Genomic DNA, 27,558 nt, shown 5'->3' with positions numbered 1-27,558 from the left:
TAAACAAGTATTTTCAAGCAAGTTTTAAATATTGCCGGTATTTATAACTGAGAAAATGTATGATCCAACAAAATCTTAGTGATTCTATAAGCAGGAATTCTTTCCAATATTTTGAATTTTTGGTTTACCGCCACCTTGTATGGGGCACTAATTCGTGGTTGTTCTTATTCGAGATCAATACTTTGTTTGCTTGCATCTCCCATGTCCAAATATTCTCTGTAACTGCACCTTAATCTTCCATCTTATATAGTTTAACTCTTTTTTTAATTTTTGGACAGAAGGTACATGTAGATGAAGTCCATGGGACATTAAAAAGAAGGTAGAAAGAGTAATCCACTTGGCATTAGCATATTATAAGTTTTGCTGATTGGCAACAACCTTACTTTTTTTTTTTTGCAGGATCCAAGGCTTATTGCGGAGCTGCCACAAACAAATACACACATGTCTCACATACATGCGCATGTACACAAATATACAAGACAACACAGGGCTGTTAGACGAGACAAACACAGCCACTGAGCTTTGGGGAAGTGCCATCACTTCCGGGGCACCAAGTTTTTAGGGTTAGGGTTAGCTCCCATGAACCCATGAAGATGTTCACATGAACATGTTACCAGCAACATCACAACAATGCCATCGCATTTCTCACCGCACTCAGTGGGCAAATCTCCTAAGGAGGAAATTCCTCTTTCCCATGAATGCCAACCTCTGGGGATTGGTTGTGCTCTTATCCTTTTAAATGCTGAATGTCAAGCAAGGAAGCAGCATGCACCATTTTAAAAGTCGTTGGTTGCTATGACTAGGTCAAGGTTTGAACCTCCGACGTCCCAAACCCAGAGCGGACACTTAAACAATTACACCACCGAATCTGGTAAACTATTGATAAATTTGGGATAATTATAGGTGCTTTCAGGAGGAAATGAATGCACATCTAGTATGATCATTTATTGGGTAGTATTTTTACTAACATATTTCGAATTCTGTGTAATCTGATACTATTAAAGTGCTATATAAAAGAGGAGCAGCTGATTAAATATGATAAGTCCGTCTGTATTAACAAAAATTCCATCCTCGATGGTGGAATAGCCAGACCGGCATTTGTTTCAAGGAAGCCAGGTTGCAAGCACTTGTGCGTTATTGAGAAAGATATCGTGCCTCCTTGACATGAACGTAGAAATTCTAAGTTCATGGATGGACGGACCTACTGTAAGACATGACAGTGACATGTAAGATGGACTGTGCATTTCTGAAAAGCCACAGGTTGCTTGCGCTTCATTGGATGACCCTTAGTTATTCAAAATTACAGGGTCTATAAGGCTCAAGAAAGAATGATCACATACACATATTATGTACAGGGTGTTTCAAAAAGATTGATACTACTTTGACTTCCTGCCATTTCTTTATTTTTTGACCTATAGCGTTTTTCTTTTCAGGGTTTGGTGAGGTTATTGTGGTATTTGTTCCCTAGGATTTCTAGCTCCATAGCTCAACTATGCCATTGCCAGTGGAGCAGAAGACAAAAGTGGTGGCTCTGTGATATGAGACTAAATCATATGTAGACACCCGCCGGAAGTTCTGCGAGGAATACAACCTCAGAACACGTGATGGACCCACAAATTGTGCCATTCAACGTATTGTGAAACATTTTGAGCACAAGGGTACAGTGCACAACTAGAGTAAGGGAAACAGTAGCAGGCCAGCATCAGTAACCAAGAGCCAAGCCAACTTCGACAACGTGCGGGATTCTGCAGTAGACAGTCCCAAGAAGTCCCACTGCCAGCACTCCCAGGAGCTGAGCATCAAACCAACATCAGTCTGGCGTATCCTCACTAAGGAACTGAAGCTTTTCCCATACATCATCTCTATTAGTCATAAACTGAGTCAAGATGACATGAGAAGGAGACTTGATATGTGCAATTGGCTCAGTGACAGGATGGAGCAGTACTCAGTGACAGGATGGGAAATAGCATGTGTTAATGATGTCATAGGTGCCTTCATTATGACGTCACAAATCGACAAATAGAACGCTTGATCCGATCAGTATGAAATTTCTTGATCATGATCTAGGACTCCAGGGATAACTTGAAAAAGAAGAAAAAAAGATGACGTCATCAGGCACGTGGTTCAGCATCCATATGTTTATGGCATAGCACATAAGGCAATGCAGTCTGGAGCAGCGTTTGTCTGTCCGGTGTTTGTATGTACAGTATGTCCCTCACAAACATCCACCAATCAAAGCTGAGGATCTGGTCACATGACAGTGGGACAGGAGTTCCTCCACGCAGCAGATCCAAGCCCAGCTACATTGTTGTTAGACTTTCCATCTTGTTTTTTTACAATTGCATTTTCTTAGTTTTTATTTTTCTTACCTCTTCTTTATTTGCAAAGTGCTTGGAGAATTTAGAATTAGATGGAAAGCTCAATATAATAAATTGATTGACTGAATTTGCATGTCATTTAAATCTCTGCAGGACTTTGTTATAATTTCAGTGCTTGAATATCAGAAACCATGTGATTCGGCCTGTTTTAACAGTTGACATGATGAGCTTCGGAGGCAAGGACTTGGCGTTGGGAGACTCTACATCGTTATGGCATCAGCAGCGACGTGCAACCATTGCTGCCATGCAGGCAGTGGGGAATGAACGAACTGAGGCCACGGTGTTGGCTGAGGCAGAAAGCCTGTGTGCGGTGAGGCTTAACGTCTAACCAATCATAACATGGACAGACTTACTGGGATTCAAGTGAAAACACAAGGCAATCGTTTTAGCAACGATTCAGATCAAAAACATATTTTAATGTCTATAAATTGTATTAAGGCTAATTTGGGGGAATAATAGTAAAAATGAATCATGGTGACAAACGTGAACAATAAAAGTAGGAACAAAACTCAAATACAACATCCAAGGATGTAGGTGAATGTAGGTACTGTATAGGTAAAGGCATTGCAGAGGATGGAAATGGTTTTCCATGTGACATAGCCAAAATAGAGCCCTGTAAGAGCTTGGAATTATCTTTCTGCAGTTTCTGCACAGCCAATTATTGTAGACTGCAGCGATGGGTAATTTGCTCAAAAATAGGTGAATTTGGATCAATCAAAATGAAGTTTTAAGCAGAATCCATACTCGAGAATGGCTCTATTGTATTTGGCCGGAATTGATTTTTGAGAATATGGTTATGTGTGAAATCTCAGGGGTGTTCAGTTTTCAATAGTAATTGAAAACCCAAGTGTCAAGCCAGGAATAGTCACATTGTGTGGATAAAGTGGGTGAAATAAGCATCTTCAACGTTTGCTTCGGTCTGAGCTCATTAGAAATGAAGAGGGTTATTTTGAAAATAAATATCTTCATTGTGTTATTGGACATGACGAATGATAGATTTACACGAGCTCTTACACGAGCTTTTTAGCTCTTACACGAGCCTCGATCTTGTATACAAACACAAGAGAAAAATGACCACAGTGTGGTCACCAGCTGCGACGTGTAGAATCATGAGGATATCCGTTGCAATATGCGCTACCAATTTCGACCAGTCATTAAATTATACGCATGCACTAGTGTCTTTTTGTCTTTCAGTTCTGATCTTGTCCTTTGTTTTGCGATGCAACATGCTTCATCATGATTCAAACAAATCGCGATTTTAGTCCGCGATGTTCTTACCTCATACCAACGCACGTCCGAGTGTATGCGCATGCGCTATTCAATAATTACACCTAATTTGTGTCAAGTTCTGTGAAACGAGATTGATATGAAAACATTCATGTTGTCTTTGTTGCTAAATTTATTCTGGTTTCTTCAAACAAATCGCGATTTTAGTCCGCGATGTTCTTACCTCATACCAACGCACGTCCGAGTGTATGCGCAAGCGCTATTCAAAAAGGCACCCCAACAACAAGAACAACAACGCGGTCCTCTCATAGAGCTGCTCGTCGCAGCTAAAAAAAATAAAAATAGATGCCACATTTTGAAATAGGGTCAGTTTATCTGTACGAAACTACATGCCATGCATTGCATATTGAAGAAATTAATTTGATTATGCAAATCTACTAACATTCAACATAGTTCGTAACTCATAAAAACCTAGAATTGGTACTTATGACGTTTTGGAATCAAACTCTTAAAATGAAATGCACACAGTGCTAAGCGTCAAGATTCACCGTCACCCTTGTTTAAACTTTACTGCAATTCAGCATGGATTTGAAATATCCCACAATATATATTTTCAAAAAAGAGTAGGAAGAAAAGAAATAAAAGGTTGGACCATGCATGATGGGATTAATGAATAATAAAGCACTGTAATAATATTTCTCCTCTGCTTGGTTAAATTTCTGCAAATGTTGAAAGTTGCCCCATTCAAAATCGAGTTTGAAATTTTTTCTTGATAATTGAATTGTTTTCCTTGAGGATTGAAGAAAATAAAAGATGTACGTTTCATAATGCAAAGGCGGAATGTATTGAAGAATACAGGGTTAATATTGTATAAAGCACACTCTTGCACACTCTGTGTGATTAATGTTCGCTCTTTCACGAGCCTTGATCTTGTATACAAAAAAAAAAAAAGAAAAAAAGAAAAAAAAAAAAAATATACACATGGACTAAAACAATGCTTTCCGATAGTAAAAATAATTTATTTGATAAAATCAATTACCATGCGTGATTACCACGAATAGAGGACATTACAGTAAATGTTCAAATTGATAGCCATTAACTTGCACACTCTTTTCAATTTGATGTACTGTAACTCGTCAAAACAAACTACAGTCTCTCGTCTTTTGTTAATTTTGCTGCCATCACTTATCTGGAAAGAATGAATTAGTGGTTTTTCATTTTATAAAATATTTAAAATAACGAGTACACTCACTCACTCCGTGAGCAGCAGGAAGGGTCATGTTATTTTATCCTTTATGGGGTATATAGATTACAGTAGATCTAGGCTCGGGCCTCAAGAATGTTGGGTTTCCATTCCTCTCAGTTTAATGTTAAACAGCAGTACCGGTAGTTATACGTGTTTGTGGTTTATAATATTTTTACTTCCGGTAGGGGTGTCCCCACAAAATGTCACAATAAGCTGTTTATACACTGTTTTTTTTTTTGTTTGTTTTTAAACAGATAAGCTGTTTTAATTGTTTAACATTCACATCATGGTTACATGTCCATTGGTTTTGCTTATTCATGATTTATTCATTATCTCTGTTACTGGCAGCTGTTCCATTCATATGAAGGTCAGCCTGTGGATCCCAGAAATGACCTTTCCATACATGCCTGCAACATCATCTGCTCCCTGGCCTTTGGTACCAGGGTATGTTAATCTTTGTTATAATAATATCATGCCAAATATTGGGCATAATTGAAAGGTTCAATAGACAAGCCACATAGATATTAATTTGATGTTTGAAGAGTTAGAAGCTGTACATTAGAAGCTGTAGTTAGAAGCTGTAGTTATAAGATTGTTGTGGCAACTACTCCTAGGCCTAGACGGTCATTGCTAAGTACATAGCTTAGTATAGTTCAGTTGTTTCCATAATTAATGTCTTAGATTCTTCACATGTTGAAAATATCGCATTCTTCTTTTTTTCGCACTTACATAAACCCCATAATCAAGCCAGTTCAGCAAATCAATACATACCCTATCGTCTTCGTCTTTCATCTTCAACTGTTCATCAAAATAATTTGAACCTTGATGCCCATCTTTCGATAGAAGTAACATTTATCTGGGGGTCAATTTAACAATTGGTCGAGCAGAACTGAAGAATGCCGATTCAGCATTAAATATCAAAACATTTTCATTAACAAAATGGAACTGACCTGCCGTTTGTTCTGTTGGAAGGAGACCCGCTATGGTTTTTGAATTTGTTGAATATTCATTTTTCTGAATAGCATTTACAATAAAATCAGGAGGTTGATTTGGTCGAGGCTAAGCAAAGACAGGCCCTTTATTCCTGGTACTTGAAACACCCTGCAACCTATTCCTGCAGAAAAGGATTTTTTGGAAAGCCGGCCACATTTTCCATCCATTCATGGGTATAAATTGCATATTTAACAGATGGACAGTTTAGCATAGCAGGAAGTGAGTTCCGATTTAGGCTAGGATTTCGTGTATTAAGTAGAGTCACATTAGGGTAAGATTGCCTTGTTTAACGTGCGTTATAATAAGGATGACGCTTCATACAATAATTAGAGAGGGGTTCAGGTGAAGGACTTGTTTGTTAAAACTTTCTGTAATCCAAGGGTGAGGCAAGGCGAGGGACATAATGAAAAGGGCTTTATATATTGGCAGGGCCAGATTTACCCAAGGGCAACCAGAGCACATGCCCCAGAACCTCCACCATCCAATGTTGTATCGCTTAAAGTGGTGCGTACTTTTGTGGAGTCCAAGAAAGACTGTTTCTAGCACAACGAGAGGCTGGCAGTGGAAAAATATAGCAATTCAGTGTGCTGAGTTTCAGAAACACCGACACAACATTCGTCTGGATGACCCAGGAACACCACAGCCGGTCGTTGAACAACCTGATCAGGATCTGCCGTTTGGAATTTTAAAATTACTTCATTTTTGCCAGTTATTGATAGCCCATTGAGGGCGCTACAACAGCAAAAAGTAAGCATATGACGAGATCTGCAGATTGTTTGGTTTCTTCAGAAATCTGCACACAATGAGCTCCAAAGAAATTCAAGCTCCGAAGAAATTATGTATTTTATCCAATAATTTATCCCGTGGAGCCTGCAGTTTTCTTAAGGCAACTATACAAATAGGAAATTGAATAGGGGTGCCACAGAATAATATATGAGTTTAGGGTGCCATCAGTGAAAAAGGTTGAAAACCACAGCTTTACTTCTTCGTTGGTGGCAGAAAAGGCCACCACGACCCATGGGTGCCCCGGGGCCTCCACCCCCATACATCCGGCGCTGTACATCAGAGCACCGACAGAGACAAACGGTTTGGTGCCGTGGATACTGGATAGCCAATCAAGACTGTGGCACTTTTGCAAAGGAGAGACAAAAACTTTCTCACTAGTGCTTGCTCTCACTGGTTGCTGAACCTTACTGTTGTATCGTAAAGTACTCCAAGAATGAGGAATTCACAATAATCTTCAACGTTTTTATTCAACCCAACATTGGAAAGCACGTTCCGTACAAATCCTTTCCACTCTCCGTCCTCTCAGCTGGGACCGCATCTCTCCACCTCCCCTCCAGTCTGTGCACAACACCACATATCCCCCTTTCTTTAGCCATATGCATACCATAACTCAGTGGACAACAATATATAGCAGTTAACAAGAAGACGAAATGTAGTAACGCCACAGACTGATATATATATATAAAAAACTGATAATTTCTTATTTTTGAAGACCCACGTTGAAACCATGTGAGAATAGTTGATACTATACTGGGGTTGAAAGCTCGACGTTGTAAAAATTATTATATTATCCTAATCTAAAAAGTTAGGAGTAAGGAGCATCTTTAAAAGCAAACATGTTTTCCCACATCTTTTTGAATCAACTATTAGACATCTAAGTGAATTCCGTATATTTTTGTGGTTGTTAAATTTCAGCTTATTTTCCAGATGGGTAATAAAAAAAATAAATCATATGCTTGCACTAGTTCAGAGCTAATAGCTGTGGTGATCTTCATTCATATGTTTATAAAATAAAGTATTCAATTGTTTACAAGTTTTTTTTAGAAGCTCTATGTGTTTATCTCTGTGTTTAGAAGCTCTTTGAGCTCTATGTCTTATCCCACATTCATGTTTAATTTGTAAATAATGCATTGTTTTATTTACGTAATATCTTGTACTGACATTTTTCTTAAAATGGCAATCGTGAATAATATACTGGATAACATTAATCCATGAAACATTACCCTAATTTTATCGATCTCTTCCATTGTTAAAAAAGGAGTTTCACTTGCATCACTATCTTCAGTGGAATAACTAACATAATTTCTCTTTTCTCTTGTTAATCTGCCGTTTGCAGAGTAGTAAAACGCATCCTGATTTCTGAAGAAACGCATAAAGTAGTAAAACGCATCTTGTAAAGCATTTTAATGTAATTTTAAAACAATCACGTTCCTTTTTATATATCTTCGGGTGAATAAGTAAAATATAATCACAAAATATAGATTGTTTATAAGTTTAATCCAATTCAACACTTTGGATGACACTCAAAGTGGCCAAAAGGTTTCTGCGGAGTACCGGGCTCTTTTGAGTTATTCAAAATACAAAGAAAGGCTCAACATCTACGACATCGCATGGATTTAACATATTTTTGAAAGATTAATTTAGATTTTAGAGTATATTTTTAAAATCAAATAACACATTTTCTGCACCGAATTAAACAATACGTGTTACAGAAATCACAATCACATTCTATGTGCAGTCAGAGTCCCAACCATCATCAGCAGCATGAGGTGAAATATATATTTACACGGGTTCATCACCATCACACTCTTCCAGAGCTTCCGAGTAAAGAAAAAGAGGTGCTTTGAGAGTTGATAAAGATGGGAATGGCTATTCTGATTGGTAAGAATATACTTATAACAAACATCCCCTTGGTGGTGAGTTTTCTGGAGGAGAAGCTGGTCTATTCTCACCATCAGCGGAGTGCAGGTTCCTCAGATTCGTTAAAATCTTTAGACTCATCACTATCATAATATTCTTCAAAATCATGATATTAATCATCAGTTTAAGCATCTTCATGACTTCATAATCTATTGGACTACTTCCATAACTATCGCTAAACTGAATTCCTCACTATCAAATTCTTCAAAATATTCAGATATGTTACGACGCAATTTTGAAGGTAAAAAGGCGTCAGTAGTTCTTCTTTATAATTCCTCTTTAAGTTGTGGAAATAGTCGTACATTAACGACTTGGACAAGTCAAGAATTGAAGTTCCTAGATAAATGGGTTTATCCATCACAATGCTTTCCTTCACCATACGAATAGCACAAAACTTCTCAGAGAATAATTATGTGTTTAAAGCTGGGTTTATTAATTAATTTGGATGATAGTTCCCAAGATATAGCAAGTCTTATGTTTTGTCTGTTTCTTACATATTCCATCGTCTTTCCAAATACAGCATTATTCATAAACTTATAGAAGTCTTTCTCAATGTCGGAATATTAGCAACTGCCTGCACCTGAGTATTGCAATCAATATATATCTTTTCAACCAATGGCTTAAACTTTAAAATTCTATAAATTTGTGTTGATGTGAAAGGGGTCTAGATTGCGTTTTCTGTCTGGGTAGCAGCTTCTGCAGTATAAACAAATTGACCAAGTAGTTCACATGTTTCATGCAAATGCCCCTCTTCACATATCACACATACGTCACATACTTCTTCACTACACGCACGAAGGATTTCGAACATTTTTACCCTGTGCTCACGCTGCGAAAAGCAGGGATAGGTGATCATTTGGTACGTACGTGCGTGTCTGCCTTTTAAAAATTCATTTTGTCGATAACCGTTGGTCCTATTGATACGAAAATTTCACCGTAGGGGAGCCTCTGCCTGGATAATGTTTTACTCGTAATTATGACGTCATAGGTCACGTGGTATGGACGCCATCTTGGAAAAACGTTGCGCCTCTATATCTCCGAAACTGTTCCATGGAAAAAAAATTGAAACGTAGCTCATTGTAAAGAACTCCGCATGGGGAATAAATGATGTTAACGACGACGTCATTGGTGCCTTAATTATGACGTCATAATTCGACAAGTACAACTCTTTGTCTGATCAGTTTGAAATTTATTGAGCGTGATATACGGAGTAATTGTATTAGAGAATATAAATTTATGATGTCATCACTCACGTGGTCTGGCAGTCATATTGGATCAAAGAAAAAAAACCTTCAAAAACAGAGTTGACTCGTACACAGTTGACTGTGCGGGGTAAGTATTCTATGAATACCATCGAGTTTATTAGAAACAAACAATGTCGCTCATTGTGATATGCATGAAAAATAATTAAATATTCTTGATGACTGAAACATTATGAGGTACTCCAAGTATGCCTGGAGATGATTTCTTCCTCACTTTGTGCCTCTCAGTATAAAAAAGATGATCCAGAATTCCAGGAAATCCACGAGTGTCTGGATCTCCTCGTCCAGATATGGGGTTCTCCAGCTATCACCATTCTTGATCACTTTCCTTTCTTGCGGGTATGCAAGTGCACAGCACAGCATTGTTAGAAGCATTTTATATCAGCATTGCTTATATTCATTGCTGTACTAGTCTTGTAACATCCTGCAAAAATTAAATCTACATTTGTTTTTGAGCTTGCATTTGAAAAGTTACACCTGCCTTCTGAACAAGAAGTTGGAAGGCATCTTTAAAATACAGTTCTCAGTCATGAAAGTATTCAAATGATGGAATTATCCAAGCATGTACACAATTCCAAACGTTTTTTTTAAACCAACTAGAGAAATTTATATGTTGATTATAAATAAATAAACATTGGCATGAGTTGGACTATTGTGAATATCTTGTTTGTATAACCTTTTTAACACCCTTCGCACAATAGCAAAGTGAATATAAAATGCTATCAAATATTTCTGTAATGTAGATTTTTTAAGTTGTTATCTTTTGTTTGGTATTTACTTTTTTTCCTCCTCTCACTTGTCTTGCTGTCATTGCAGAAATTTCCAAATCCACCATGGAGGAGATTTCTTGCAGCAATGGCAAAGCGAGATGAGATTGTGCGAAGACACATAAAGGCTCACAAGGTCTGAATTACACCACCAGTGTGGGTTTTTTTGGATAAAAAAAATCAAGTCTCATGGAAGGGTGACAACACAGAATGGATCAGGACACAACGGACCAAAAGGAACAGAAAAAAGAGGGGGGGGGGGGGAAACACCAACAGTGTGAGTGTGGGACAAAATAGAGGGAGACTTGGACAAATAAGGGATGTGGGGAGGAATGAGAGGTAGGGGATGATGCAAACACTCAGGAAGGAAAAAGTGAAAATTTGGAAAGAGGTGCAGCGTGGTGGCACAGAGGGAGATAGTGGTCTTTGGATGGGGGATTATATGAGATGATGGTGAGCAGCTATCTTGAAGACCTGGAGCTAAGGAGGAGATTGAAGATAATGTGCAAGTTGGTACCACAGATGGGGGAAAAAAGAGTGTAATGAATGAGTGGAGGTAGGCTGTCATTCTGGATTTTGGGAGTTTCACCAGAAGGGGTTTACTGGTAGACTGTGTGTGCCCTGAAGAAATGTGATGGTGAGAAAACATGGAAGGAGTCGAGGGTATATATATATATATACACCATCTACTCCCTCTACTCAATATTTATTTATACTAGGGCATGCCCGTACGTGGGTGCCCGTTCCTTGCCAAAAAAAAAAAAAAACGCTACCCGTACGCTCTACCCCGCCCGTATGCCCGTAAACAAAAAAAACAACGCTCTTCGCTTCCGCCCTTCGCTCTGACTGAATTGGGAGAAATAATGCGCATAAGAAATCGAGAAATTATTATTTTCTCCGGAAGAAATCGAATTACGAACCGTAATGGCGCACGCGCTCGGCTCGGCTCGCTCTCACATCGGCCACGCCTACGCAACAACGCGTTCTGTGATTGGCTGCCGGAAGTGCAGTCTTCACTGTCCGGAAGGTCGCAAATCGCAGTTACGATGAATCGCAAATTAGTTTTAATTAGTTTTAAAACATAGTTTAACGGCAACATAGTTTTCCAACGTGAAATAAATGAATACGCTCTCAAATGTGCCGTCCGAGGCAGAGTCTGTTCGCCACGTTCGGCACACGTGATAGCTCGCTGCTCTCTGATTGGTTGAATCGTTTTTTGGACATAGCTCGGTAACTACTTCTCCGATTAATATGAAACCTTGAAAAGGCACATCCTCGGGTCCCCAGCAATATACCTGGCAAGTTTCAAGTATATCGGACCCGTGGTTGTCGAGAAACAGCGGTCACAGACATACAGACATACAAACATACAAACATACAAACATTCAAACATACAAACATACAAACATACACACAGAGATTACTGGAATTATAGATAGATAACTTTATTTATTATATATATATACACCCTCTACTTCCATGTTTTCTCATCATCACATTTCTTGGAAGCGTATGCTGGATCAGCACGTCGCTGCGTCCTTGAACGACTCCTTCGATGAAGTAGAGGGTACAAGACCAGAAAGGAGGTGGTAGAAGGGAGAGATACCACACCTCATTTCTGGTCTTGCACCCTCTGCCCTCTCCGTGCTCTGTCTCCTCTTCCAACTATCTGCAGGATGCATGTGGTTCTACAACATTGTAAAACTCCTAGTAAAAATGCCTAAATCCAGAACCACTGCTCACCCCTCCCTCCCCCCTCATTTATTCCTCTATTTTCCTGACTGTGAAACTGCCTTAGCCACGCTATTCGATCTCATTCTTCCCTTCGGCTCTTCATGATTTGGAAAACAAACCTGCTATTTACATTACTTTGTCTCTGAATTCGTCCCGATTGCACATGCCTGCTATTTACATTCTTTGAGAGGAGTTAAATATTTTTTTTTGTTCCTCTGTCTACCTGTCTGACAATCAAACAAAATTGAAAATCATTCCAAACAAGAAAGTTGCTGTTTTTAAGCACACACAGGACACAAAAATCAGGCACGAATAACTAATGCACATTTTAGATCGGGTGTTGTAATCGACACTGCGTCAATGGGTTAAAATGGCGGTAAATTCCGGAATATATTTATTTATATAACTTTAATTTACTATCTTTATTTTGTTTAAATTTAATTATATACTTGAACACTGTAGAACACAAATCACCTTCTTGCCACTTTCAAAACCCTTCTGGTTTGCAGTACTTGGACATGTTAAATAGGGCAGTGTATAAGGTTGATGTATCATGCATAAGACACCTTCAATAGCCTTAAACTTCTGGAATTTTTCAAGAACGAAATTCTAAATCATTATTTTATTTAAATTGAAGTACTATATACTTGAAGAAGGCGTGCAGTGTCGTGCTATATGAACTCTCTCGTATTATAATGTACAAGTAATATCAACTTAAAGTGTCGGATGTTATGTAGGATCATAAGGACTGGCATCATTTTTGTTAAATATGGCCTTTGTTGTTTTATTGGCTCGAGTAGATGACAAGGTGTCCAAAATCTATTGATAACATTTTTCTCATCCAATGTTTCGGTGGCCATCTTGGATTTCAAAATAGCCGCCATTTTAGATCAAATTTGCTCGTGCTGTGAATTGGTGCTGTGATTAATAATTTAATAACTAATTAATAACTCATGCTGTGAATGCCATATTAAGTCTGTTTTGGTGGCAATACCCACATTTGTAATGCCAAGGAGTTAAAAAAACAGTTTTAACTTTCTTGAAGTTATGGATGGTGACCATCTTGAAAGCAGAGCAGTGAGAATACTTGGCGCATACAGATTTGAACCCATTTGCGCATAGGACAAAGCTCCCTCCCAATTCGGTCTCCATGTGCTGCAACGCAGCATCGCCGGGCACCAAAGGGTCCCTGGAGGATATGTTATTTATTCATTTGGCATGGGGCGGTGTACTTTTAATGGAGCTCGACTTGTTAACGTAATTTCTTTTACGATGCATGTGATGATTGTGAATAAAAAGTCCAAGTGTTTTTATCGTCTCATTTTTATTGCGAAAGAATGCCGTTGAGGAAACTGGCTTGTATGAAACTTGGCAGTCTGACTCGCAGTTGTGAACAATTTGCTGACAAAATAGGTTGGCATGAGGTTCGATATGTTGTGCCCGTTGGTCTATCTCTATATGAAGTGTACGCTGGAAAACCCAGATGATGAAGAAAAGCAATTCACTTGGAACACCGTCTCCAACACGGTGTTTCAGTGAACCTTTGAATATGCAAGAATCCTCATGAACTTTTGTCTGTATGAGAGAACAAAGTTCCTTGGCAGACAGGTATAAGCTTTTCAGACTTTCAGGTGTACCCACACCTTCAGTATCAGCTGCAACATTGATCGCAGCCTTCTGAGTATCTAAGAGTGTACTTGGGATGGCTTGATATCATATGATGCGGTTACAACAACATAATGAATAATTTTTAGAATCTATCTTTCAAGATTCCTCGTGCAGTCTTGAAATCATTGATGCCAGATTTTTGCAAAGTTTGACGATGGAGCTGCTGTAGTTCGGCGATGCCAATATACTGCCTTGCAGAACACTGAAGAACTCTACTTCTGTGGCAATAAATGCAGCACTCACTGTAGGCTGGACGGTTGGTACCCTGTTTTAAAGTGATTTAGCTCTAGGACATCGATGCTGAATATACTTTTCCCAGTTCTTCGTAAAGCAGGTGTGGTGGTACAGAATTTCATGAGACAGTAAATCACCAGAAGACAGCACATCGGTAAGCCTGACCTTCCAGGCATAATTTCCACTGCTGTTTACAATTTCTTTGATTTAATTTAAGAGACAGATTAAATTTAACAAGGCATCACTGGGTTTTAGATGGAGACAAGTTTGACAGATGTTTTCTGGTTCTGCTAAGAGTGGACACACACTTGTGTTTTATATATATATATATATATATATATATGTGTGTGTGTGTGTGTGTGTGTGTGTGTGTGTGTGTGTGTGTGTGTGTGTGTGTGTGTGTGTGTGTGTGTGTGTGTACAAACGTGTGCACATGCCTTCAGCTAGTTGATCACAGATAACCCTTACAGTTCAATGATCCTGAACATATTCAATTCAAAAAGTGTGGCAGACTTTATTTGGGCTCGTTATTTCTGTAAGGGAAAGAGGCAGGAATGGTGGCAAGTGAGGAGACTAATTTCATTTTCATAATTGGTCATCGACAACACCGATTCATGGAACATAACACCAACTATATGATCTTTCTAAAACAATTACGTCACCATTTATGAAGTAATTTATGAATACATAAATAAACTACAACGGCACTCAGTACAGAGCATACCTCTGCCTGGTTGGCCATGCCACTCAATGGTGAAGAATCACTTAAAAATTCCACTTGCTGGATCCGGGTCCGGATCTTCACCAAAATTGAATCGATTCTTCCTCGTCACACACACAACTTGGCCAACAAGTTTAGTCCAAATCCATCCATAAATTTTTGAGATATCCTGCTATGTATCGTTTTTGGCCAATTCTCCCAATGGTGAAGAATCACTTAAATAACTAAATAATTCTCATATCCGAATACATATTCAGATCTTCACCAAAATCGAATCGAATCGTTCGGGTCACACATCCAAACGGTCCACCAAGTTTCGTCCAAATCCATCCATAACTGTTTGAGATATCCTGCTTTGTATCGTTTTTGGCCCTATCTCCCAATGGTGAAGAATCACTTAAAACATTCTAGTAGCCGGATCCAAATCCGGATCTTCACCAAAGTCTAATCATTTCGACCTCGTCACATACGCTACATTTCTGTCAAATTTCGTCCGAATCCGTCCACATCTTTTTGAGATATTTTGTTCACAAACGGAGAGACGGACAGACAGACATGGGTGAAAACATAACCTCCATCCAACTTTAGTGGCGGAGGTAACAAAGTAGAATGGCACTCGGTAGAGCATCCTTTTGACCTCACAAATAATTGGTGGTTGAATTTAGTGACCTGATATGCAAATTGTCTTCAAATTAAGTTAATCCGATGAAAATTGACAATTTTAGAAATCTGGTCTATGTTGACCTTTTGACCTATGTTGACCTCAAAAATAGTTGGTGGTTGGTTTCAGTAAGCCGATATGCAAATCCGATTCAGATTTCAAGTCAATCGGATGAAAATTGAGGATTTTAGAAATTAGAGAAATGTGGTTGACCTATTGCCTATGTTGACCTTTTGGCCTATTTTTGATCTCAAAAATAGTTGGTGATTGAATTCAGTTAGCCGATATGAAAATCCTATTCAAATTTCAACTCAATCGGATAATAATTGAGGGTTTTAGAAATCTGGCCTATGTTGACCTTTTGGCCGATGTTGACCTCAACAAATAGTTGGGAGTTGAACACAGTGACCAGATATGCAAACCGTCCTCAAATTTTAAGTTAATCGGATGAAAATTGACAATTTTAGAAACTTGGCTTATGTTGATCTTTTGGCCTATGTTGACCTCAAAAATAGTTGGTGGTTGGTTTCAGTAAGATATGAAAATCCTATTCGGATTTCAAGTCAATCGGATGAAAATTGAGGATTTTAGAAATTTGGGAGAAGTGGTTGACCCTTGGCCTATGTTGACCTTTTGGCCTATATTGATCTCTAAAATAGATGTTGATTGAATTCAGTTAGCTGATGTGAAAATCCTATTCAAATTTCAAGTCAATCGTATGAAAATTGAGGATTTTAGAAATCTGGCCTATGGAACTGGAATCTGGAACAGCGGACTTCAGCAGAGAGATAACTTATTATTCATTATGTTGTTGTAACCCCATCATCCCAGGACCTTTTGGCCTCAAAAATATATAGGATTTTGTCGGACCACAAACTCTACCATTTGGTGAAGTTTCGTGAAGATCGGTTTAAAATTGTGACTTGTAGGCAAGTATAAGTGAGCGGACAGACAAACAAACACACACACACAAACCGGAGTGATCAACATACTTGATACTTGTCCAAAAAAATTTTTGTTTGCCATTTAACAAATACACAGACAGACAGAGGTGAAAACATAACCTCCATCCACCTTTGGTGGTGGAGGTAAAGATGTCAAACAAAAGATGAATGTAACCTTCAAAATGTTTTCTTTTGATGTGCTAATCTCAATTTCAAAATTTGTTTTGAGTAAAAAATATCACTACCAGGTTTAACTCAACAATTGTGGGAAATGGTATCTCATCCTGATTATAGACCATTTTATCGTGTTTACAATGCACTGCAATGGTTTAACCACATTGTAGGTTTGAAAAATAATTAACCAAACCATTTTCCCTTTACAGCAGCAAGGCTCATAAAAACAACGTAGAACTGATATTGTAAGAAACATCAAGGGCATGAAGAAACAGCACAAGTGGGAAGGGAGGAGGGTAGGAAACACTAAAACGAGCAAGAAAAAAATGTTTGGGTTCATAAAGGTTAATGGGGTAATGAAGACCATAGTGCAGAATTGGGGATGACAAGAGATGATTGATGGTGCACTGCTTGCTTGAAGCCCTGGACCGGAGAGTGACACAGAATGCCTAATGGAATGTGGCTCCATTGGTGGCAGAAGCAACGGGGAAAAAAAGGAAGAGTTGAGATGTGCAGTAGGCCAGGATTTTGTTAGTTTATCCAGGAGGGTGTTACTGGGAGAACGTGTGCATCCTATCCTGAAGTATATTGGGGACGAACAGAGGACTTCAGCAGAGAGAGGAATATCTGAAAATAGACAAAAGAGAAAAGAGACCACCGACCTGCCTGCGATGTGAGAGCAACAAAATCTGTGATTCAGCTTCATGAGGAGAGTTTCCAATAATTTAAAAGCTGCAGACTCCACAGTATCCAGGAGACATAGATGTGATGCTGGGATGCCAGTCCATAGTGAAGAGCAGCACTCCATCGAGCTATGGACAAAGGCCTTGGAGACTGTGAGCAGCTCTGATTTTCCAAGGAAAGTTTTGGATCAATGGAAGATGCCTAGTCTATGGCTGGCTTTTGAGGTCAGCTTTGCTTTGTTGTCATCCCAGGAAAGGTCATGGCTGATGGTGAGGCCCAAAGGTTCAAGAGACTGAACCTCTTCCCATGGATGAGCAAGGAAATATATAGATGGGTTCATTTCATGAGCCTTCCAGAACGATAGGTGAGAGTGATGTTTTACAGGATTGAAGAGCATGTTCAATTTAGCAGACCAGTGTACAATCATTTCCAGCTCAGCAGAGAGAGATGCAACTGCTGTCTACTTAGTAGAGGGATTGAGTACTGTTTGACACAAAGTGGAGTCATCTGCAAACAGGAAGAGAAGGTTTTCCAGAACATCAGAAAGGCAATTCATACAGAAACAGGCTAGGCTTGCCTACCCAACGCCTCGCTGACAGGTTTAATCAAAATACAGCGTGTTGTCCTTCACAAACAATTGCTTGTCAATTTGTGAATCTCATGATTTTTATATATTCAAGGTCTAAGCTCATGAAAGAGTTAGGACACAGAACAGATCAGGACACAACATAACAAAGTGAACAGCAGGAGACAGGGAAAACACCAAAAGCAGAGTGGAGGGAGAAAGTAAACGGAGACGGACAAACAGGGGATGCAGGTAACGATGAGGGCTAAGGGAAAATGCAAGGGATAGGCAAAATGGATACATAGGCAAAAATTTGAGAGGGCTGGGGGTGGTTTAACGGGTGTAGAAAAGATCATGGCATTGGATGGGGGATGACCTGAGATGGTGGTGAACAGACTTCTACAGGTGGGAAAACTGGGGAAACTGGTGGGAAAACCAAAACAGAGGAATAAATGAGTGGGGTGAGCAGTGGTTATGGATTTAGACAGTTTTGCTTGGAGCGGGTTGCTGGTGGACCAGACTGCGTGCGTCCATAAGATACTTGGGGGTGGGGTGCAGGGGACAGAGCAAGGAGAGGGCAGAGAGTGCAAGACCAGAAATGAGGTGGAAGAAGACAGAGACAACTTGTTGGGGATGGCGAAGTGATAGGCCCACAGACTCAGCTTCGCACGAGAGATTCCAATGATCTTGAAAGGCTCGGTTTCCATGGCCTCGACTCCAATGAGGATGTAAAATGAAGTGAAACAAGTGGAAAAAGATCTTTTATAACTCATAGTTGTTGCTGTTTTCATGGTGGCTATGGTTGTTATTGTTGTTTGTGTGCTTCTTCTGTGTACCGGCATATTTTTTGTTTCAAGAACTATTACTATATATAATTTTGTGTGCTCCTTATGTGTCCTTCCAAATGATTCCTGCTGTTGTGGAATAATACATCTTACTGTTGGAAATGCTGGATTATGCTTCCATTCCAGTCTTCTTCTTCAACCACAGAAAGACGGGCTTTTAAAACAGGATTGTTCATGATTAAACGGACACTCATTTTGCTCCAAGTACCTCGATTTTTCGCTTTCCAACAGTATCATATGTATTATTCTATGACAGCAGAAACCATTTAGAATAAAGAGGCATATGCACACACACACACACACACACACACACACACACACACACACACACACACACACACACACACACACACACACACACACACACACACACACACACACACGACTAGTGTGTGTTCCGTTAGCAACCAGCTTGCTTATTGCTTGCCAATCGGCTTGCTTGATTCAAAGCACTCAAGCAAGCACTCCAATGGGATAGAGTGCACAGCACTGGTTAACGACATTCTTGTCAGGCCAGTCTCTTGACTGCCACTGGTAACATGTAACCCAGTGCTACCTGCCTCATGGTTGGGTAGTCGGCGACCAAACCGACAACATTGACTGGCTTGCCAGTGGGGAGGGTGACTGTAACGTCCTGCAGGACTAAAAACAACACCTGTTAAAGGGCAGACGAGCTCCCTTAGGGAGCCAATGGCCATCCAGTAAGGATATGATGTCTCCTAAAAAAACACCCATCCAGTTGGACCGGTTTTTTAGGTAGTAGGTTGTAGACAGCAACCGCTCAGGGTAGTACTACCGTTTGTACTTAGGAGCATTAAAGTGGTGCCCGGAACCATCTTGCACTCTCCGTGTTAGGGTTGCTGGTCTTACTTTCTGTCTCACTCAAGCAACTCTAGCTACAGTCTTGGCCAAAAATATTGTGTGTTTGATGTCTTTGCCCTGCTGCAAGACCCATGACCTTCGATGGAAACCCAGCTTTCTGACACTGGGTTGAACATTGCGCTCCAAAATGTCTTGGTAATCTCCTGATTTCATAATGCCATGCACACATTCAAGGCATCCAGTGTCAGAGGCAGCACAGCAACCCCAAAAACATCACTGAACCTCCTCCATGTTTGACTGTAGGGAAGGTGTTCTTTTCTTTGAAAGCTTCATTTTGTTTTCAGTAAACATAGAGCTGATGTGCTTTACAAAAAAGCTCTAATTTGGTCTCATCTGTCCATAGGGCATTCTCTCAAAAGGATTTTGGCTTGTTCAGGTGTGCTTTGGCAAACTCAAATCAGGCTTTCTTATGTTTCTCTCTCAGCAGTGGGGTCCTCCTGGGTCTCCTACCATAGAACCCCCTTTTATTGAGTTGGCGACGGATGGTGCGAGTTGAAACTGTTGTACCTTGTGTCTGAAGGTCAGCTTGATTCTGTTTGGCAGTTGATCGAGGTGCTTTCTCCACCCTCCGAACAATCCTTCTCTGCAATATTTGATCAAGTCTTCTCTTGCGGCCACGTCCAGGGAGGTTGGCTACAATGCTATTGACCTTAAACTTCCTGATAACATTGTGTATGGTGGACACAGGGACATCAAGGTCTCTGGAGATGGACTTGTAGCCTTGAGATTGTCCATGCTTGGCTACAATCTTGTGTCTGAACTCCTCAGACAATTATTTGGTTTTCATTCTTTTGTCCATGCTCATTGCGGTACACTGACACAAAACAGCAGAATGACTCCTTTTCTCTATTCAAACTGGTTGAATGAGTGATTTTTATATTGCAGGCACCCGCATCTCACCACAGGTGAGTTCAATTCCAAAGTAAAGGAGAATCACCTGCTTGAAATCTAATTATTTCTAACAACTTCTTAAAGGTGCTAATAATATTGTCCAGGCTATTTTAGGATTTATGTGTGGAATAAGCTAAGATTGAGTAATCTTTTCAGCTTTTTTTGTTTTGTACCACTGCAAACCAAAGAAATACATGTGTAGATACCAAAATATTTTTTAATTTCAACAATTTTCTGGAAGAAATGATGCATTATTTGAAAAAAGGGCAAGGGTGCCAATAGTTTTGGCCACGACTGTACTGGCAGTGGCGTCGAGGGGGGGGGGGGGGAGGAGGATTTGGGGAGTTCGCTTGGTGACCTGATCTTTCTTTCTGGTAGACGTCGAGTGGAAAATTAAATTGCACTCTATCCCACAGCTCCTTCCAGTGCCTCCTAGGATGCTCCATCCCCATTCGTTTCAGAATGCAACAGGATCTCCGTCATTTCCCCCAAGGCACTCCAGCTGGACATGTGCTTTGGGTGCATCGCTTCCCACTAATAGCTGAACCTTCTTTCGACCCATGTGCTGAATGGGAAGTTCTTTAAGATGGTTGTTACTCGACCACACAGACTCAAGGAATGCACTGACTGCCCACAGGTATTTCCTCCCACGAGTAGACTCCAGGTATACTGACACATCCTTGACCATTCAGGTCTGAGACTTGTAACTATGTCAAGGTGCTCTGTCGCTTTCCCCATCTGTGCGCAGTCTTCAAATTCAATGGCTGCGGATTCTTGGGGACCCCTTGATCCTCCAAGAGCTTCTCTGAAGAGAGATATGGAAGAACACGAATCGACCACTGCATAAGTGGTCACACTCCTTCCAGTTATGTTGCTATACACCTTAAATGCAAATACCTGAAAGAACACCGGATCATCAGAGGACGCTGTATAATTGCTTACAACGTGTCCCTTGCTGCTGACTGCTTTTCCACCCCCCACACCATCAGGAGGATGCAGTAGAGTGTGGTGCCTCCTCGCAGCCTTGCACCCAGGAACTCGGCAATTCCTTTGGGATCGGACAATTCTTTGCCATTGTACGATTCATATTTTTCAAGTTCCGGTCCGTGGCACCTGACCGCCTCAAATCTCTCCCTGAACGGCTTGTCCGCGAACTTGGAACACTTCCAGAAAAGGTGTTCCTTTTCTGGAATGAAAATGAAATGAAAAATGGAATGAAAAAAGCAACCATGTACCATCGTTTGGGTGGAAACTCAAAATCACAATTGTATTGAGATATTATCAAACCAGCGAATCTTCCTCATCGTGTTTCCTTTTGGATCAGGAGCAGCTTCATGTCGATCGAAATTCAAAATCATAATTGTATTGAGGAATTTATGAAACCTCCCACCTGCCTTAGGACATCCGCAGGGACCCCAAAAAGTTCCACAGAAGCCCCAAAACTGAAAGACTGAGGGAATAGTTTTAGGACGGACAGACACTCCTGTTTTATTACATATATATTGTCTTTGCTTGTTCTTGCAGTTAAAAAAGGTTTTTTTTCTTGTTCTTTCAGTTAAAAAAGGAACGAGAAACAGATATTACTGCAGCCCTGTTGTGTAAACTGGAGGAACAAAAAGAGACAGAGGATGGGGGTGATAAGATGATGGAAGAACACATCCACATGGCCATTGTTGATCTCTTCATTGGAGGCTCAGAAACTACTGCAACTGTACTGGCCTGGACCATTGCTTTCCTGGTCCACTTTCCAGAGGTGAGAATGATCCTTGGAGGAAAGTATCACACTGCACTATACAAAAACATTTTTTACAGTGTTTTACAGTCTGCATCCGGACCTTAATAAAATCTAACCAGCTCGTTCTTGTCATCTAACAAACTCATCCACCTAGTTTTGTGACAACTCGTCCACAACTTCTTGAGATATCTTGATATATATAGTTTTTGGTCTCATCTCTGAATGGTGAAGAATCACTTAAAAAATTAAAACAATTCTCAAATCCTGACCTGCATTTGGATCTTCACCAAAATCGATCCATTTTGTCCCAATCACACACCCAACCTGTCAACAAGTTTCGTCCAAATATATCCATAACTTTTTGAGATATCCTGCTCACAGACAAACAGACAGACATGGGTGAAAACATAACCTCCGTCCACCTTTGATAGCGGAGGTAATAATCACAACTGTTTTACAGCTGGAAACATACGGTAAGTATAAAACATTTGTTTCCTGTTTACAACAGGCCTTTTTGCTTGTAGAGCAGCATTTTAGTTATCCATACTCCCAGGAGCAATGATTGCTTGTTAGGAATTGCAGTGGTAAACAAAGATCCTACAAGCTCTTCACCATCTTGGCCCACCAAACATATAATAGGATTGCAACCAAACAACTTGGCTCTAGGATTGGAACTTGGGTTTTAAATCCCACTACAAAGTGAGTACCTGTGAGATATCATGTGCAACATACTTTCGAAAAATCTTCTACAGGGTGAGTCATAAGTCCCAGGACACGGTTTTAGCTGCTTATACAAGATTTGTTTATACCATGTATTTATAATGGGTTTTTTTTTCCTTCAGATAATCTTACTATAATTCACCAAATGTCTGTCCATCCATCTGTCCGTTCCCAGGTACCGCAAAAACGGCTGAACCGATCGCAATGAAATTTTGGGTGGGTAATCCTGGGACCCCCTGGAGTAAAATGGCTATATTGTTTTTCCAATTTTTTTTTCCAATTTTCCAATTTTTCCAATTTCAAATTTTTCCAATTTTCCAATTTTCAAGTTTTTCCAAACACGATGGAATAATATTTACCGATATGAACAGTGATGTGGCTTTTATTGAAATTCTACAAATACTGTTTAGATTTTGATGAATTGCGTGTGATATGATTTAACGGATGTTTATATAAATCGTTAAAAATACAAAAAACCTTCAATTTCTGATATTTTTCCTTTTTATTTGGGCCTCCCAATTGAAGCCCTGCCCATAGGGCGGGTACCGTTGCTAGTACAAACAATACATTAAACCAAGATGGCAGACACCAGTCCATTTACAGTTGAAGAGAGGCTGGCAGCAGTACGCGAGGAGGAACACAAACAAGCCAATGAAACAGGAGCAATAAGACTTCGAGGAGCATTTTGAAAAGCCAGCACCGTCAAAATAAAAATCAAAGATGAAGATTTCTTCATCTTTGGGGAAAAAAAGGAATTTCAGACTGGAAGTGTTCTCGACATAAGCACAGCGGGCGATCAAAAATTCGTGATTTGGGAATTAAAAACATTGAAACATCCGTCATTAGATATCCGGAAAAAAAAATCATTACAGAACCGTTCTGCAGAGTTGAGTGTTTCATATTCATCGTTATGTCACACAGTGAAAGAAGACCTGCGCATGAAACCACATAAACCAACTGTCATCTGCAGATCATGAAAACAGGTTGACAGCTTATGACTGTGGTCACACTTGCCTTCATGGAGCTAGAACGCGGAACGAATCAGGACGTGACAGAACAAAAACAACAGTAAAAGAGAGGTGACACACATAAAAAAGCATGGTTGAGGGACAAAATAGAGGAATACTTAGAGAAATAAGAGATGTGGGGAAGAATGGGGGCAAGAGGAGGACACAGGGTAAACAAGATGGGAATAGCTGCAATCTCTCAATCACATAAATGGAAGGAAAACTAGAAAGTCTGAAAAAGAGGTGGGCTTAGAGAGGGTTAATGGGGTTACAGAAGATCAGGTTGAGGATGGGGGATTTTTTTTTTTTGTATACCAGATCGAGGCTCGTGTAAGAGCTAACATCAATCACAAAAAAACAAGGACACACAAAACAAACAATAAAGGGAGCGGGAGACAAGATGGGGAGAGAGAGGGAAGCACACAAGTATAACAGCAGAGAACAGGGACATTGGGAGATCTGTGGGAGGGCGAGGGCTTGGGGGGAGTAGGGAGAATCCCTCAAAGGGAGAATTACATTAAAGAGACTGAGGAAGTTGGTTGCAAAGGATGAAAAAGGGGAACGAATGAGTGAAGGTGGGTAGTGAGTGACTGCAGAAATCGTAAGAAACATTTATTTAAATAATACAATCAAGAATGATATTGAGCTGGTAAGATGGCCTCGGCCCTAGAGGTATGCACATTCGTTTCTGAGCTGTCTAGTCGGGTTTAAATCCTGTCCCAGCTATAAACTGTGATCCTGGTGTTTCACAGGTTGAGTGATTCATCAATGTGTGTGCCATCCCTCGGATGGACGTTAAACTGGCGTCCCATCGGCCGGAATTAGTTGGTGGACGTTTGTGTTCTTCGCGAAGAGTAGGAAAGCTATCACCTACATCATGGCCAAATTACAAATTCCTACCATAACTACTTAGTCGAGTGTCACGCCTTGTCAGCCTGTTCGTGAAAGACTTGGACAAAAAAAAAAACTCCCCCCGGCCAACCCCACAAGAACGTGGGAATAATTGGCCATTGAAGAGGGAAAATATTCATATTTAAAAAACATTTATTCATAAAAGGTGATTTTAGAGGAAAACAAGCAAAAGTTTACAAAACAATTTAATGGAAAATTTGAGGCCATCTTTCCGTCACTTGACTGCAATTCAATTCGCTTGACTGTCAAATGGAAATTCCCAGCTGAACTTCCAGTTTCCTATCAGCAATTCCGTTGTGCAGATTTGCTTTCTGACATTTCAATGCACACAATGTCGTCTCACACAAGGATGTAATTTCAGGTCCATCATCATTTTGTGACATCTCAATTCTGCGGCTGACAGTCGCGGGACTCACCTTTAATTATTTGACAAGTTGAGGAATCTTCAGCACAAGTCTGGAGCAGCGAGTCATTCCAGCAACAAAGAAACGTCTGCAGATTAAATCTTCTTTGGGGAATCTTTTTTTTCATGATCCAAAAGTCAGCAGATGTTCTTGCTGATCAATGTCCCATTTAAAAATACAACTGTCAGATGTTGATTCAGTCTTGAACTTTCCTTTAGCAGAAAGACTGCTTCGAGTTGAGCAATTTTCAGTTCTTCAATTCATATCCAGTAGGGAATTTCGAAAGAAAGTTGTGCTTTCCTTTCTGACTTTTGTGTACGAATTTGTTTTGATTCTTCAGACTTGCAGACAAAACTTCTGCACAAAAAACAAAATGGCTTTCCATCTCTATTCCAACAAACTCACATTCACAGCGAGCTTGCACAATCTGCTTTTTCTCAGTTGGAGGAAGGGAACGTCAGGATTTTTTTTTGGACCTTTGATTGCCAGACCCCAACATTTTCTTCCCTTTATTCGCCTGTATTTTGCATCATTACTCCCGCCAGGGGGTATTGCATTCGATCGTGTCCGTGTGTATGTGTGTTCGTATGTTCGTGTGTTTGTGAACAAGATATCTGGAAAAGTTTTGAACGGATTTGGATGAAAGTTGGTGGGATGATTGCCCTTGGGATAAGGAAGAATTGATTAGTTTTGGTGAAGCTCAGGATATTATTCCAGATCCAGGAATTTTTTGAAGGATTGTTTACCATTGGAAGATAGGGCTCATTTTTTTTTTACATTATCTTCTATATATTCTATATTTAACATTGTGATATGAAAATAGTTTTCATATTTGTAGTAAATGTAGTTTAAACTCGTGGTTATGCGTTAGAGCGGTGTATTTTGTTAGCAGCGTCGTCTTCAAGTTTTTTTTTATTTAAAATAATAAAGACATATTCTGTAATTTTAAAACCACGAAAATGTGTATTCGATTTCCCCGTTTCATAAAATGTATCGTTTGATACGTATAAAGCTTTAAAACTGTTTTATTTTTTATTTTATTTTTACCTCAGAAGAGATATCAATATTTACCTCAGCGAATGTCAATCGCGGTGTCAGTATTTCATGAACTTATAAAGACTTAGGTGACTTATAAGCGTGACCAGTATGTGCACGGGATTCTTCCCAGAAGAATGAGTGGTCGCATTAGCTTGTACGACTTAAATGAGCGCGTTTTGTTTTGACGTTTGGGCCAGTTTTACATGTTGTATCCCTAAGGAATGAAACGAACGTTTTTCTTGCTTACAATTTTATTTGAAGTCACACATGCCTCAAAATACACTCACACATATAGAATTGAACGCTGAATCCGAAAATGTAAGTGAAATTGCCTTGTTTTTTTTAAACATTATCTTCTGATATATATTCTAAATATATATCTGTGCAGTGTCTGTCTTGTGTTGTCTTGTCTTGTCACTGAACTACTCCCTCAAACTTTTGTGAAATCGTACTATTCCAACTTGACCCACGGCGGGAGTATGCGCTCGACTGAGTGGCGTTCTAGTCTTCCCTTTATTCGCCTGTATTTTGCATCATTGGAGCATGAATTTAAAATCTTTCTATTTTACAAACATCATTTAACCCTCTTTTTCCCGCCTGTGGAACTTTTTATTTAATTTATTTTTTTTGCATGCTAAGTCGAGCTCACCTCCTCTTCGCAAAGCACACCATGGGATCTTTAACGCCTACTAACGAATTCTGGCAGACCCGTTTAACTGATGTGTGCCCTTTTAACCTCCATCCAAGGGACAGCACACACTGATGAATCACCTGTGAAACACCGCACTGACAGTTTATAGCTGGGTCGGGATTCGAACCCGAGCCGGACGGCTTAATTAGAGGGGAGTGTGCATACATCTAGGCCATCCTGTCAGCCATAATGGTCTACACACTTCAAAGTGTATAAAGTGTTGGGGTCGAAGAGGTCTAAAGGTTATAAAGGGTGTAATGGGATCTCTATAGGTTATTGGGGGTCTAAGGTTCTTAGAGATCTTAAAGAGTATTAGGGGGTCTTAAGGGTCAAAAATGTCGTCGGGGTCTGAAGTGTCATAAAGGGACTTAGGTGTCTAAAGGGACTTGAGATGTTTTAGGGGTCTTCAGGGTCTTAAGAGTTTTTATCAGTATTAAGGGTCTTCGTGGTCCCTACCCTGGATGATCTG

General features: G+C 39.8%; 1 protein-coding gene across 1 annotated transcript in view; it reads left to right on the top strand.

Moving 5' to 3' along the window:
• Positions 1 to 27,558, top strand: part of CYP21A2 (cytochrome P450 family 21 subfamily A member 2) — a 58,827-nt gene that overhangs the window by 6,661 nt on the left and 24,608 nt on the right. Inside the window, exons 3-7 of the mRNA XM_068124912.2 lie at positions 2,534 to 2,688; positions 5,200 to 5,295; positions 10,041 to 10,151; positions 10,629 to 10,715; positions 22,138 to 22,335. Coding sequence (XP_067981013.1) covers positions 2,534 to 2,688; positions 5,200 to 5,295; positions 10,041 to 10,151; positions 10,629 to 10,715; positions 22,138 to 22,335 — 647 coding nt within the window. The remainder of the gene's footprint in view (positions 1 to 2,533; positions 2,689 to 5,199; positions 5,296 to 10,040; positions 10,152 to 10,628; positions 10,716 to 22,137; positions 22,336 to 27,558) is intronic.

This window comes from Myxine glutinosa, chromosome 8 (assembly GCF_964187855.1).
Source record: "Myxine glutinosa chromosome 8, kmMyxGlut1.1, whole genome shotgun sequence".
Taxonomy (NCBI): Eukaryota; Metazoa; Chordata; class Myxini; order Myxiniformes; family Myxinidae; genus Myxine; species Myxine glutinosa.
Note: the sequence above shows the minus strand (reverse complement) of the source record. Positions and strands in the feature narration are given on the sequence as shown.